Genomic DNA, 16,599 nt, shown 5'->3' on the forward strand with positions numbered 1-16,599 from the left:
CCATCACTCCCCTCCCCAGAAGGAATCAGGGCTCCTTGGAGCAATGGCTAGTGTCAGGGTCGGGGAAAGGAAAGTGTAAGATGAGCATGGAAAATCTTACGGTGCCAGAAAGTAAAGAAGTGCTCAAGAATGATGCGTCGTGCCCAAAAGACACAGGAGCCAGCTTCAAGCAGCTCCTGCTAGCCAAACCGGGGATAATTTCAACACAAAAATAAGTTAGAATGGTAATGGATCATAACGCACTGAATGAAACAGGAATCCTTGAATCCACACTGAGATTTTTTTAAATGAAGAAAAATCTGATGAGGAATGGGGATATTTAGAATCTCAAAATACCTCCACACAAAATCCTTATGAATTACAAATGGAGAAAAGCACAGCTTACAGTGGAGAATTCTGGAGACATCCCCTTAATCAAGTGTTCAAAGACGAACAGCATCAGTGATGGGATGTGAAGAAAACAGTTAACGTAGCACGCCTCACACAATCCTTAGAAAGGCCTGCTTGCAAGGATGGTCCCGGGTGACTACTGGGAATCGGATTTAGAGAGCAGTGCCACCATTCCCTGAATGAGAAGGGTGTCTCAAGGTGCCTCACTATTTGACACCCAGTATGCTGTATGCGGAACACCTTTCCTCTGGGAGTCAGGGGTTTGGATATGTGCCAGGGAGAGGGGGCCTACGTGACCAGCCCCTAGTAAAACCCTTGGGCACTGAGTCTCCAGGGAGCTTCCCGGGCAGACACATTTCTCCCCCAGGCTGTCACATTTGATGCTGGCGGAATGAAGTGTGTCCTGTGCGACTCCACTGGGCCAGCACTCCTGGAAGCTCGCCTGGCTTTCCCTTTGCTGACTGTGCCTTCTCCCCGTCCCCGGTAACGAATCTTAGCTGTGCACAGGACTACCTCGCTGAATCCTGCCAGTCCTTCTAGCCAATCACCAAACCTGGCAGCTGCCTTGGGGAACCCCGACACGAGACAAACCACAACCACGTGCCACTGAAGAGGCTACAATAAGATTACAGCCATCACTTTGGTGAGATTCCCATCCAAAATATATAACCTGAATCTAATATGAGAAAACATGAGATGAACCCAAAGAGGGACATTCTACAAAATAACAAATGTAATTTTGAAAGTGTCAAGATTATTAAAGTCAAGCAAAGACTGAGGAACTGTTCCAAATGTAAAAGACTAAACATAATGTGTGATTTTGGACGGGACCCTCTTTTCTAAAAAGGTCATCATTGGGACATCTGGTGACAGATACTAAAGTCAGGTCTGCGATAACAACCCCATGTCAGTGTTACTTTCCTGACTGGGATGGACATGGCACGTAGGAAAACTCCCCTGTGGGGAGGACATAGCTACTAAAGTGTCCAGATCATGGGACATCATACCGGGACCGCACTTTCAAATGGTTTAGGGTAAAGAAGCACTACTGGTGCTGTTCCTGCAACTCTTCTCTGAGTCTGAGACTGTTTCAAAATACAAAGTAAAATAACAAGGATGATGATGACGACGAATGCATTCCTTGGTACCAAACTCGCATCTGTATCTACTAAGAGAAGGCACAAAATCCTGTGTAAGAACAGAAGAAACTCGGGTGGACTCAGAAAAGTCCCTTTTCCCTCACCAAGGAAAAAGTTTACATAATCAAGAAAGCTTCAAAGCCAAATATTTAACCTGTACTGCTTTATGATTATTAAACAATCACTACATGCAGAATATCACCTGAGGGTGCAGAGTTGAATATAGTTTATCTAGTAATTACTTAATAAGCCTTAACTTGTCGGTAATAAAATTAAGAATTTTTACTCAGTGTAAATTTTCACAGATCACTTTCAGCTAGAAAAGCCCGTCTACAACATCCATTGCCAAAGAACCACTAAAAAATTCCAAAGACACTAAATTACCGTTTGTGTGCTTCCTGTTTGCTGCGACATTCTTCACAGTAGTATTTGTATTCACTGCACAGAGTTTCTGTGTTGCTAAAACCCCTGTGTAAAATTCAAAATAAATTTATTTTGTCCACACCAGAAAATCATGTCCTCATTTAGAAATATTCTAAACCAAAGATATTCATTAACTTTCACAATAAATAACTCTACACTTACCTTAAGCAGTGAGTAATTGATGTGTTTTGTTCCACGTCAACAGAAAGGTCTAAAAAATCTTCATCTTTGCTGCTTATCTGTAAAAATAGGGAATTACTTTTGAAATCTTCAAATATCAGTAAACCACTGTTCAAAAATGACAGAATTAAATACACTGTAATATTAGTACTAAGTGTATGAAGAATTCTTTTTCCCCAAGTTCAAAAGAAAATGACTTGATCTGGATTATTCAAAAGAACACTGAATAAGTAACTCTCATAATACGTACAGGCAAAACCCCAAGTACACCTGTGGCAGATTCTCTTACTGGCAAAGGCCAGTACAATGTGAAACTCCATTACTTTGCAAAATCTTGGTGTTACTGTAAAGCAGGAAATAAATGGTACCACATACACCAATTCTTAAAAAACGTACGCCAAGATTAAATGACAATGCTTGGCAAAGGACATGACACCTCTATTGTTTTATCTTTTAAGAAAATAATTTAGACCAAAATGCCAAATCACAACCTTTATTTATGACCTTTTATTTCTCAGGAAAAATCTAATATGAAATTCTGTTTGACTTACGGGCAAATCACCTTATAAAAAATGGTTATTACTGATTCATTTGAATTGGATTAGAACAGAACTTTAGACACCGATTTTCCTTGCTGTTCCCTTCACTGACTGTATGTCCAAGGTGAGCAGAGCGTGCAACAGAAGACAAGTCTGACTCAGCCCCCCTCGCACCCAGTGACAACACAGCCATCAGAGTGAGTGCTTTCCCGTTTCCACACTGCATCAGTCATACACTCCGTTTCACCAGCCTCTGATCGATTATGTGGCTAGACGTACATTAGCTGCTTATGCAAATCTGGGTAAACAGGAGACCGTGCACACAAGGTACAGTGACACTACAAGACAACTCCTCTGGGTCTCCGAACATTCAGTAAGAAACAAGGGCGGAAGACAAGGAACAGGGGAAGGGAACACAATGTGCTTAAGGAAAAACAATTAGGCCGGTGCTTTAAGGAAGTGTGGGGAGTGTGACAAGAGGCAGTGTGGGAGAGGCAGGCTAAAGCCAGCTCAGGCAGTCTTCGTATCAGATCACACAGGATCTGTTTCTCAGCATGAGGTCTGTGATTCTCAGACACTGCCTCGGAGCTCTGCGTTTCAAATTCTCCTTTTTACGGGAACATAAAAAGCTTGATGTAAAGACGTTCTGGATCTTCCGGATGTATCTGAGTTACTACGTTTATGTTCACAACTGTGGTGGTGCCAGGTGATCACCAAGTGGAGCAGTATTTAACTTGCAGAAGTGTTTGTAAACATGTCTGATTGTTATTGGACTGCTGGGTCCCAATGTGAGGTCACACCCAGCACCTGGGAGATAACAGGTCTAAAATTCACGGACAAGTCTCGGCTGGAGAGCTGGACTGGGGAATCAGCAGCCCAGGTGGTAATGAAAATGGCACATGACCCCCCGCTTCCCCCAGGGCAGAGTGAGAGGCAGCCCAAAATGAAACCCTAGAGGGTACCTACCTTTAAAGGACAAATGGAAGAAGAAAAGCCAAGGAATGAGACCCAGAAGGAAGCATCACAGAACAGAGAACACCAGAAGGGGGTGCTGTTACAGAAGCCAGCCTCCTACCAAAAGGGGTAGTAACAACTGCATTACTAACATCTGCCATACAAAGCACTGTCTCCTCCAGGAAGCCCATCCGGAACCTTGGCAAACGCCCACGCCCACCTGGGCTGGGTCTACCGTCCTCAGGCTCCATGGCATCTTGTGCTTGCCTGGACCATACACACTGTACTGGAACCGCCCGACTAGTTGTGGATGGGTCTTTACCTCCCTGTGAGCATCCTGAGATGACAAATGGTATCTATTCATCTTCTATCAACCTCTACTCACCTTCTGCCTGACGTAACTGGTAAACAAATATTTGTACAAAACTAAATGAAGAAATGATACATAACTGACCCTTGTGAAATTCTGAATTTCATCTCTCAAGCTTAGTTTAATAAAGCTAGATCATTAGGTTGGTACAATAATCATCTCCTAAATAAATGGCTGCTTAGATTTTGAGAGAATAGCCTCAATTCACACCCTTAATTCTAGGGAGACTACCTGCAAATATATATTGCAGGCCACAGGAGGACCTAGTGAAGAATGGGTGGACAGATCCCTATTGGTAGGGTTACTACAAATCAAATTAATAAATATTTGAACACTAACAAGGATGGCTGATAGAACTCTCGCCTTCAAAAACATTTAATTCCCAATGATCACACCCCCAGTCTACAAAGTAAACTCCAACAGCACAGCACCCCAAAGACCTCCACACAGGGTCCCAAATCTACCCTGCCAGCTTCACCTATTACTGCATTTCTCACCATGCTCATAAGCAAATCCAACTATTTTCTGTTTCATTGAAAGCTGAATTATACACATCTTCTAACACAGACCAAATTTCATTACCCGAAACAATAAGCAACTGCCAAATTCTCTGATTTACACCTACTATTCCAATAGAAATACTGCTTCAATAATTGGGTAGCGTTTCCTAAAGCTTAGAATTCAGTTATGATAAAAAAGTTTTTTTATAAGACATATCAAAAAACTCATGTTAAAATGACTGAAGCTGATTAGACTGAATAAAGATGAGTATTGAGTTCCCAATATCAAACATTCCCAATATCAAACATTGACCAGTCAAAGCCGTGACAGCAATTAACTGGGGGTTGCAGCAATGAACAAAGCCCACACCAAAGATATCCTCCTGAATCTAACCCCAAACATCTGCACAGGTGGTTAGTGTACTTAAGCTTATACCTCTCACTTGATCTGAAAGAGGCTCACCAATAAAAATTTATTTAGAAAAGAGAATTTTATTTATTTACTACTGTGTCCATTAATTAAAATTACACTATTGACAATGACTGTTCTGCAAATACCAGGTTACAGTTAAAAAGATCAAGCCCTAATCAATAGTCAATAGATCACTCATTGTTGTGGGTTATGGTTTCTATTTAAAGACCCTACTTTTATAATGGGGGGAGGAGGGAGTGAACCAAAAGTATCACCATTTGCTTTAAAAAAAAAAAAAAAAAGGAACAATGCTATTTACATGAACACACACATAAAAAAGAAATACTTAAGTGTAAATCTAACAAAATATGTACAAGATGGATATGAGGAAACCACAAAACTCTAATAAAAGAAACAAAAGATGTAAATAAATATACAGTCCATGTTATGTGGATACAAAGAATACTATCAAGATGCCAGTTCTTCCCAACTTAATCTGTAGATTTGATTCAATCCCTATCAAAATCTCAGCACATTATTTTGTGGATAATAAAACAGTTTCTAAAGTTTACATGGAGAGGCAAAAACCCAGAATACCCAACACAATATTAAAGAAGAACAAAGTCAGAGGACTGATACCCAACTTCAAGACTTACTATAAAACTATGGCAATCAAAACAGTGTGGTATTGGTGAAAGAACAGACAAATAGATCAATGGAATAGAACAGAGAGCCTAGAAATACACCCACACAAATATAGTTATCTTTGACAAAGGAGCAAAGACAATTCAGTGCGAAAGGAATCTTTTTAACAAACGGTGTTAGAACAACTGGACATTCACATAGGGAAAAAAGAAAAAGAATCTAGACATACACCTTACACCTTTCAAAAAATTAACTCAAAATGAATTACAGTCCTAAATATAAAATGCAAACTATAAAACTCCAAGATGATTAACATAGGAGAAAATCTAGATGACCTTGGGTTTGGCGATGACTTTTTAGACACAACACCAAAAGCATTTAAAGAACACCAACAGCATTTCCATGAGGCAAAAAACCGGACTTTACTAAACTTAAATCTCAAAATGAAAACATTAAAAACTTCTGATCTTTCCAAAGACACTATTAAGAAAATGAGAAGTCAGACCACAGGCTGGGAGGAAATATTTGCAAAAGACATGTCTAATAAAGGAGTAGTATCCAAAATACACAAAGAACTCTTAAAACTCAACAACAGGAAAACAACCTGTACAGACACCTCACCAAAGATACACAGACGGCAAATAAGCACATGAAAAGATGCTCCACATACATGTCATTGGGGAACTGCGAGTTAAAACGACATATACTACACCCCTGACGGAATGGCGAAAATCCAAAACACTGACAAAACCAAATGCTGACAAAGACACGGAGCAACAGGAACCTGCATTCATGGCTGGTGGGAATCCAAAGTGACATAGCCACTTTGGGAGACAGTTTGGCGGGTTTCTTACAAAAATAAACATACTCTTACCATATGATCCAGCAATTGCTTTCCTGCGTATTTATTACCCAAAGGAGTTGAAAGTTATGTTTACACAAAAACTTGCACATGGATGTTTACAGCAGCTTTATTCATAATTATCAAAATTTGGAAGCAACCTAGATGTCATTCAACAAGTCAATGGGAAAACTGTGGTGTATCCATACAATGGAATATAATTCAGCCACAGAAAGAAATGAGCTATCAAACTATGAAAAGACATTAAATACCTTAAGTGCATATTGCTAAGTGCAAGACGCCAATCTGAAAAGGCTGAGTATTCTATGACTCCACCTATATGACATTCTGGGAAAGGCAAAACTATGGAGACAGCAAAAAGGCCAGTCAGGGGTTGCCAGAGGGAGCGAGGGATGAGTACTTTTAGGACAGTTAACTACTCTGTATGCTATTATACGTTTGTCAAAACAAATAGAACCATAGCACAGACAGCACCAAGAGTGAACCTTAATGTAAACTATGGATTTTAGTTAATAATAGATCACTATTGGTTCATCAATTGCAACAAGTGTACCTCACTACCGCAGTACATTAACAATACGAGGAAGCAAAGGGGGGATATTTGGGGACTTTCTGTGCGTTCCACTCAATTTTTTTGATGTCCATTTATTAAGAAAAAAAGACAGTAAGTAAAGACAGTTCCTTATTTGTCTCCGCCAGAGTAAGTTTGTCTGATTTAGTCAACCAAGTGGACTGTTATTCTTCCAAACAGCCATAAAACATTTCTTTTGCTTTTCTTGCTTCTGGATTCTCTTTCCCAATGAACCATGGTACTTTCTTTCTTACGCTATTAAAAACTAGTAGTACAACCATCATAGTAAAGATTGCATCGGGCAAAAATCATCAATGGATGCTAAATCTTGGGGAGACTTTGATGAGCAACAAGATATTTGTGTCACCCCAGACTGTCTACTATTTACAAGGGCAATAAAGTAGTGAGAATGAACAACATCTTAAATGTAGATCAAAATTAATAGCACCAGTGAGGGGGACACGAATGCTACGTGCCTAGATGTGACATCCTGAGGACACATTACCTATGAATTATTCCAGACTAAAATGCATAACCTGCATCTAATTAGAAGGAAACACGAGACAAACTAAATATGAGGAAAACTCGATTAAACTGGGTGTGGGGGGGACACTTTCTTTAAAAATGTAAATGTCATAAAAGACAAAAAGACTACAAAAATGTTTCAAATTAAAGAAGGTGAAAGAAAAAACTGTAAATATATGCAATGCCCAACTCTAAACTGGATTCTGCACTGAAGGGGAGGAAATGCTATAAAGGACATTATTGGCTCAACTGGCAAAATTGGAAAACGGAGGCTTAAGTAAGAGTAAGCTTTCATTCACGTGAGAAATTAGGTAACAAGATAACACTACAACCAGGAGCGCTGGTTTATCTGATCCTATGTGTAACCAATTTCTAAGCTTCTTCCCTATTTCCCTCATCTTAACAGTACAGTAGTGCCCTCTTATCCATGGTTTTGCTTTCCATGGTTTCAGTTACCCACAGTCAGTCACGGTCCAGAAATATTAAGTGGAAAATTCCAAAAACAAACAATTCCTAACTTTAAAATTGCGCACCACTCTGAGCAGCGTGATGAAACCTTGCTCTGTCCCGCCCAGGACGTGGACCCTCCCTGTGCCCAGCGTTTCCACTGCACACGCTCCCCGCCCCTCAGTCACTTAGTAGCCGCCTCAGTTATCAGCTCGACTGTCACAGCTCACACTGCTTGTGTGCAAGGGACACTTATTTTACTTAGGAAGGGCCCCAGAGCACAGGAGTAGTGATGCTGGCAATTCGGATACTCCAACAGAAGCCGTGAAGTGCTTCCTTTAAGTGAGAAGGTGAGTACAGTAGAATTAAGATATTTGAGAAACCATACTGACATAATTCTTATTACAGTATATAGTTGTTCTAGTTGATTATTAGTTGTTGTTAATCTCTTACTTTGCTTAATTTAGAAATTGAAGTTCATCATATGTATGTATAGGAAAAAACATAGAATATATAGGGTTTGGTACTTACTATCCGAGGTTTCGGGCACCTACTGGGCATCATGGAGCGTATGCCCCACAGAGAAGGGAGGACACTGCAGCCGGGAAGTGGGCATTTCCCCCCCTTTGAGTGTACACAGTATGCTGTAGTTTGTATTCTAACCATAAACAATAAACATAATTGTAGGAAAGTAAAAACAAATTAATGTACCTCCCTGACCTGTAAGTTTCTTAGGAGCTTAACTGAGACACACTTTCTAGAACAGGGCTCTATCGGCTCCTAGGTTGAAACAAAATCAAATAGCTCAAACTGCAGTAAGTATTTCTGTCACCTCAGGCAGTCACATCAGCAGCATTATGAAAATGTAGAGAGACTTTCAACAGACGAGTACATCTTTAACTACACCTAAGAATTACAACTTTCAAGTTTATCTCACACTTATCCTCCAAGAACTTTTACAATAATGAATTAAGTTTCTTATATACAAAATGTTATGATATACTTACAGTTTCACAAGTAAGACATCTGGTTTCATTAGTTAATGTTCCCTGAAAAATCTCATGAACCCAAGTTGGGTCTGGTGTGCTGTTGTTATTTTCACTGTCAATGTTACCATTAGGTAAACGGCCATTTTGTTTTTCCTGCTTTCTCTCTTCTTGTAAAATATCAGCAATTGTATTTAGTAGGTAATTTAAGAATTCATGGGCATCTTGCTGCATGTAGTTGTCAAAAAGCTCTAAAAATAAAAATATATTAGAGATTTCAGAATTAATAACTTCATTAAAAAACTTAATTAAAAAAAGAGTATCTCCTATTTCATCAGAACTAAGTACGAATGTTTGGCGGTGTTAGTAATATACAAGAAATAAATACCTTTCACATCTAAAAATTATAATACTAATTGATCCATGAGGAAAGGGCCAAACCTATCCTCATATACAGTATATGTCTATATACTGTACTGGGAAGACAAGCAATTGCTTTTTATTAGCTCATCTAATCTATTATTCCACAAATATTACAACATGGCTACTTTTTAAGCAGAAGCTGGACAACCCCTGTCAAACCAAATACTTAAGAACCACACAGAAAGTCTGTCAAAATTACAAATGACAAGGCCACATAGCTCAGGGATTCCGATTTGGTAAGTCAGAGGTGAGGTCTGCAACCTTGGGCTTTTCCAAGCTCCTCCAGGGGACTCTGATGTGTAGTCAGGTCTAAGAAATAATAGTATCAGAAATTATCTACTGAATCTAGATAATCTCTAAAGCCCCCTCCAAATGTGAGATTTTGTAACTCCAGGAAATAGCCCCTGCAGTTATACAAATGAATTATTATCATGGAAATACTGACAGTTGTTAACAATAAGTGTTTTACTCTGTGCCTGGCATTATAAACCCTAAAATTAAAGAACAACGACTTCAGAGGCAGACTCTCATTTGATCCTAACAACGCTTTGCTATTGTTTTCGAATGTTATTTTACAAATAAGGAAATGGGATCAGAGGGGGTAAAGTGACACTGCCGGAAACGGCAGAGCCAGGACCCAGCCCAGGCGGTCCGAGTCCACCAAGCAGGCACTGTGGCCGGGCGCACACCACCACCTACGGCTCGGTCAACACAAAGCACCGAGAAGTTTCCTAGTTAGGAAATTCCTCCATTGGATCCTCGATGAACATTTAATAAATTCCAGAAAGATTACAGTTTACATTTTTTAAGTGAAAGAATACAAATTTGGAAGAAAATTTAGGGCAAGTCTAAGATGAAAGGAATAAAAAATGACATTTCAGAACAGCTACAGATAGCTATGACTGCATAAAATTAAGTTCTATGCATTAGAAATCATTTAAAAGTTAAAAAAACCAGTGAAACCTAAAAATTATTAACATTTTCAACATATAAAGAGCTTATACAAAAGAAAAGTCAAATGGGCAAAGGACTTGAAATCAACAATTTATAGAAACAAACTTCAAAGGATTTAGAAACATGAGAAAACGTTCAACCGCACAGTAATCAAAAGTCTTGATTTTCCTATCGGAAAAATGAAATACCATCTTCCTTTCACAAGGTTATTGTAAAATAAAAATGGAAACAAGTGAAAATATTTCTTCAGGAAGTGTATTAAGAGAAACTAAAGCACGAGTTTAATTTAAGTTGGTATCAAAAAGACCTTTAAAAAATTTAAGGTGCAGCTGCTAGAGCAAGACTGTCTGGATTCCTATCATGGGTCTACCTCTAATCATACACATCATAGGCAATTTACTTATTAACCTCTCTGTTAGATCGCAAATCAAACACGGTAATATTAAGAACGCAGTTGCAGCCATACTTGATTTCTCTGCTATAAATTTGTCCTGAGGGATTTGATTAGCCGTAAACAAACTCCCTATGTTATTTTTAAGAACAATAAAAGCCCCGAGTTCTATGAGTTACTGCTTGAGCTTCCACGGACTTAACATCTGTCTGACCTTTAATTTGGCATACGGTGTATCCACTGGTTTTGCCCATGAACGACAATAACCCAAAAGCACTGTGGCACCCTCCCCCACCCCCTGCTCACCGCAGAGGTCACTGCACTACCCCCGACCCCGAGACAGCTTGCACCTCTGCAAACATCCTGGCCACCCACACCCTCTCTCTGAGACCCAGCCAAGTCGTGCCTGGAACCCTCCAAGGGTTCCGCCACTGGATCAGCCAAGGCCAAGGCTGAGATAACAGACGGCAGTCACCTGTAACCTTGTCTCTCAATCTGCACCCCTGACATTCTACCCCACCCCTCAACCCCAGGCTCCTGGCCTCTACTCCTCTCGCTCGGTCACTGTACCTCCTCTCCCCTCATCCTGGGGACTTTCTTCTTGCCTCATCCTTTCTGTTGTTCCTTCTAGGAACCGCCTCTGTTCAAAACTGCCTTATCTCTTCAACCTTTGCCATTTTCTAGCTCCCTCCTGCCACTTCTAAACCATCACACTTCCACTCACATATAAAACCTCGCCCTCAATCAAAACTGCTCTGAAGATCTGGCCAGGCTACCCTTCAGCCTACCTTGTAGTCACCTGCCATCCTACCCCACTCACCCACTCGTAGTTCCTCTGTCCACCCCAACTCCTGCAGCTTCCTTATGTGCACATGAACCCCTTAAAAATCAAGAGCTTTCCTCCGTCACTCATTTTTCCACCCCAGGTCACATATCTGGAATCAGCCACCTTAAGAGGTCCATTAAGACAAGGATTGGAAGGAAGTCATGGTAGAGCTGATTCGGGGGTTTAAGAAAAGTGGGAACCAATGAAGAAAAGTCACAGAGAATCTAAAAAGAAGGATTATGGGCGCGGACCAGTAAAAGATGTTTATAAACACTGCCTAGTCAAGGGGGCCTAATTCACTATGCTGGGTATTTCTCTACCTACATGAGGGCTCAATGCCACTGTCTAAAGTGTCTCATTTTACCTTGGTTTCAGCATATATGCGTGTTTTTCAAAATAATTACTTTTTATGTAAAGCAAAACTGTGCAAATGTTTTTGTGTCTTAAAAACTTGAATCACCTTTTTTTGGATGTTCTTTTAATAGAGAACAACGACTTCATATTCACAGAAATACCTCAACTGACTTGAAAGTACCAGAAATGAGATGCAAAGGAAACCAGAAATTACTCTTTAAGTATTTTGTTGAAATATTTAAAATAATATATAGTGTATTTTCTATAAATATAGTACCATGTTTCCTGGAAAATAAGACCTAGCCAGACAATCAGCTCTAATGCATCTTTTGGAGCAAAAATTAATACAGTTATTAATTTTGGGGTGTGTTTGTTGAGTTGTATTATACTGTATTATATTATTCCCGGTCTTACTGGGTCTTACATTAATTTTTGCTCCAAAAGATACACTAGAGCTGATTGTCCGGCTAGGTCTTATTTTCGGGGAAACATGGTATACTGAATGTGCCAGAATCTTGCACTGCCAGAGAACAGCTACTACAGCTTTAAAAACAACAACCAGGACTGCATAAACACCAAAACTACATCAACTAAATGGCCTTAGGACAATCCCTGTAAACTGTATTACATTTAGTTTTTAAAATCTTGGTTTTCTTATGGTTTGCTTTTTCTGCTATAAGTAGCATAATGGAAAACGTGGACTTCAAACTTGCTTTGGAAAATTAAATAAATAAATAAATAAAAAAATAAATAAAGTCACTCATTCGTCAAATAGTTAGTAAGCACCTACTATGTGCCAGGAACTGGATTATGTGCTGGGAATACAATGGTAAGCAAAAACAAATGGGTTCCCTCCATCATGGAACCGACAGTCTAATGGGAGAGACAGACAATTTCATTGTTAAATAAATGTATATGAAATGTAGAAACTATTATAGTCCTGACATAGATGCAACATTAATGCAAAGAAATATGAAAACCAAATCATTGTGTAAAAATAAGTTATATTTTCTTCATAATTTGGAAACAGCTATAGCTTTCATGACACAAAATATCTCTCAGACTCTTTTGGAGGAAAAAGACTGAAATAAATATGGGAAATTACTCCAATCTGTTTAATAAGTATTATTTGTGAACAACTAACATTTGCTCACTTGAGGAAGACCAACACCTACATATATATTTACATTTACTTCTCTCCACTGCACCTGAAACACTGCTATGTACATATAGGCTCCTGCAGAACAAGGACCCTTTCTATGCCACTCAGGTTGCTTCCCCGCACTCAGAACAGTGCCTGCCACACAGTAGGTGGACTTGACATATTTTGAATGAATGAACGAACAAACTAACGAACAGAGGAAAATAGAGGTTGAAACAGCTAAGAGCACACAAGAAGAGTAAATATGGCCCAAAGCAACAACTTGAATTATGTATCACCCATTGCTAAGATTCCAGGAGTCGGGGCACAGAGCTCAGAGGCCAGCTGATCTGATGCTCCAGCCCACCTTCAATGATCCCAAGCTCTGCAGCTGAGTGAACTCCAGCTAACATAAGCAGATCACCGACCAACCTGTGTACTTCTTCCAAAGGAACAGAGAGCCTCGAGGAAGTTAGTCATTGTAAGCACATGACTTCATTTCTTCTTACCTAGATCACTGCAACAGTCTCCTGGCTGGTCTCCCTGCTTCTATTCTCGCGGCCCATCCCTCCCACCCATGGTCTGCCACCCAGCAGCCCAGGGGGTCTTTCCTTACTGCAGATCAGAACACCTCACCGGCCTATCTGCTCACAGCCCTACAATGGCTTCCGAAAGCTTTCACAACAAAATCCAAGCTCCAAACCCCGCCTTTCTCCTTTTTATTTTCCTCGGACTCCACTCTTGCCACACTAACTTTCTTGCTGCCTTCAAACACTCAGGGCAACTGCAATTTCTGCTCCCTCCTTCTCTAGCCACCTTTTCCTGATTTACTTTTCATCACAGCTATGACACATTATGTTACATAATTGTTTGTTTTCCTCCCTAGAATGTCAGCCCCCTGAAGGCAGAGTCTGTCTTATTTCTATACCCCTAGTTCTGCACAGTGCCTGGCACACAGGAGGAACTAAATATACACTAATTAACTCATTCAAACATTCAGCTAGTGGCCCACCATCCAAGGTAACATGTATGGAGCATGTGATCACTGCATGTAGGGGCACTTTACCACAGCCCTCTTACACTGTGACTGGTAACACAAGTTAAAAATTTAAAAACAATAATTCATTACTGAAATTAAAATAGATTCTTTCCAAGGGATACCAAAATGATTAGTTATATAAAGCAACAGTAGTTAAAAATATGGAGCTGATAGCTACTGAGAATATAAAACATGAAGATTTTAACATAACATGGAAGGAAACTGATTTAAGAACAGTCCAACAGCGAAAGTTAGTGAAATACTGCAACGGGCAAAATATTTTCCAGAGATTTAAAAGAAACCAACAAACAAAATCTCAGGAGAGTTATGCAATAGATCACCTCTTAAATCCTCCTTGATTTGTATGCTTTTCTAATTATTGGGGAGAAATTCAAAAGCCAAAAATATATTTCAAAACATACTCAAAATGCCAACATCAGCAAAATAATTAAAATGCCTTCTATTAAATACTGTTTCTGAAGTATAGAAAAATGAAACAAAACTTAGGCGAAGATGGGTCTGGAACATTCATTCTGGAATCAGTTTCACTCAACAAAGTATTTGTCTATTATGCATCAGTTTGCTCTGCCTACACACACACACACACACACACACACACATACACACACAAAATATTAAACAAAAATTATAAACACTGTTATTTATCCCAGTTTTTGACAAGCAAACATACAAAGTCATAGGTATTTAACCACACAGAACTTTCCAAACACAGTAACTTGAACTCTGTGTTCAAAGTGAGAGTCCATCTACATTTTGAAAACGTCACTGTCCACTGGAAGGGCGTGTGCTGGAGCACGCACGTGCCACGCTCCATTCGTAAACTGAAATCCTAATCCCTGGCACGATACTATTTGGAAATGGGGCTTTTGGGAGGTCATTTGGTCTTCAGAGTTGAGATTAGTGCTTTTAGAAGGAGAGACACGAGAGCTTGCTTCTCTTTCTCTACCATGTGACAATACAGCAAGGTGACCAGTTAGTTGTCTGCAAACCAGGAAGAGTGGGCCCTCATCAGACACTGAATCTGCCGGCACCTTAATCCTGGACTGTGGTCACACAGCAGCCTAGCCGTTTGTCCCCCCCAACCTTTCCCTAAGGAAAGAAGAATCTGTGGGGCTGGGCCTCTCTGGGATGGAGTTTGTAATATCCTGAGTCTCTCCATCTGGTCTTTAAGAGAAGGGTCTGCGGTCAACGACGAGTAAGATTCCTCACGGGAGGGACAACTCAAGCCAGACGGGACCCCGTTGGGACCCCGATGAGCTGTTATAAGAAATAATAGGGGGCAGCCTTGCCCCTCCTTCCTCTTGTGCTTGTGGGAAGCTGCGGCTTGCCGCTGCGGCTCCCTCTCACCTTATTGTGAGACAGGCCCATTAGAACGATAAGATCAAGCTCTTTCTGCTCAGCTCATGGGACAGTTTCACCCCGAGAGACTCTCTCCCCCAGGGTGGTGCATACCGCACCTTAGTCATCTTGGGACGATATGCTTCGGCTGCTTTGGGACAAATAATTGGGTATTGAAATCATTTTTCTGAAATGGTGTAAGAGTTTCACAGACCCTGCCTCTAATCATGTGATGTTCATTGTTTGTAATCAATAAATACTGTCAGTGACCCGATTCGGGGCTCCAGTCTCTTGAGGCTGCGAGTCCCTTTCTTTTCCTCTGTGATGTAACTGTATATGAGTCTCTGTCTCTTTATTATAGTTCAACCCTCGTCGCCTCCCTCGCCTTCCCACGGCTTGTGTTGTGCAGGTCGCAACACTGGACTCCCAAGCCTCCAGAACTGTGAGAAGTAACTGTTCTATTGTTTAAGCCACCTAGAGTATTTTTGTTATAGCAGCTCAGACTAAGACAGAGCACGTGCAATACATTAAACAATAAGGTCAAGAAAAATGTACTATAAAATGAAAGGGAAAATAATGTGTGCTCTGTGTGAGTTTCACGTTTCTCATGTTGAACCTCTCTAAAATACTAACAAACTCACTGAGATTTTGGATGGCATGTTCAATTATCACGTGCATGAATTTTCTACCAGGACGAAACTCTTCAAGTTGTACACTGATCCAGACAAAAAGTCTGCAAAGACTGGAATCTCTCAGTCCACATTCTAACAGTTATATTGGCTTTCTTAAAAACAGAAGACACTCTACTGATCTGTAATCTAAGAAAGTAACCATGTTTAGCTTTCAGCAGGGAAACACAAAAGAGATGAATTTTTGTGAGCAATAAATCAACTGCTCTATATTTGCATCTGGAGAAAATGAACAAAATTTCTAACATGCGTATCATATGCCATCACCTACAGCCATAGTATTTCAGAACCTGCTTCTGCTTTAGAAAACTAGATATGACCCAGGCTTTTCTCAATTCATGTGATAATGAACTGTCACCTGAGTCAAGGGCAGGACTGAATAACCAACCTTCAAGATTTCTCAAATCTTATTTCTGTGGGGAGCTTTCTCTTTGATAGGTAACAAATCAAACTAAAAATACCACTCAATTTTATTTCTAC

The 16,599-nt window shown here is 40.1% G+C and overlaps 1 protein-coding gene across 4 annotated transcripts in view; it reads right to left on the minus strand.

The window, feature by feature from the left end:
- Window positions 1-16,599, minus strand: part of USP12 (ubiquitin specific peptidase 12) — a 140,344-nt gene that overhangs the window by 75,944 nt on the left and 47,801 nt on the right. For all 4 annotated transcript variants that reach the window (XM_033104437.1, XM_033104436.1, XM_033104435.1 and 1 more), the window contains 3 exons: window positions 8,965-9,194; window positions 2,115-2,191; window positions 1,914-1,997 (listed from right to left, as the gene is read on the minus strand). In XM_033104437.1, coding sequence (XP_032960328.1) covers window positions 1,914-1,997; window positions 2,115-2,191; window positions 8,965-9,194 — 391 coding nt within the window. The remainder of the gene's footprint in view (window positions 1-1,913; window positions 1,998-2,114; window positions 2,192-8,964; window positions 9,195-16,599) is intronic.

Source organism: Rhinolophus ferrumequinum, chromosome 4, assembly GCF_004115265.2.
Source record: "Rhinolophus ferrumequinum isolate MPI-CBG mRhiFer1 chromosome 4, mRhiFer1_v1.p, whole genome shotgun sequence".
Taxonomy (NCBI): domain Eukaryota; kingdom Metazoa; phylum Chordata; class Mammalia; order Chiroptera; family Rhinolophidae; genus Rhinolophus; species Rhinolophus ferrumequinum.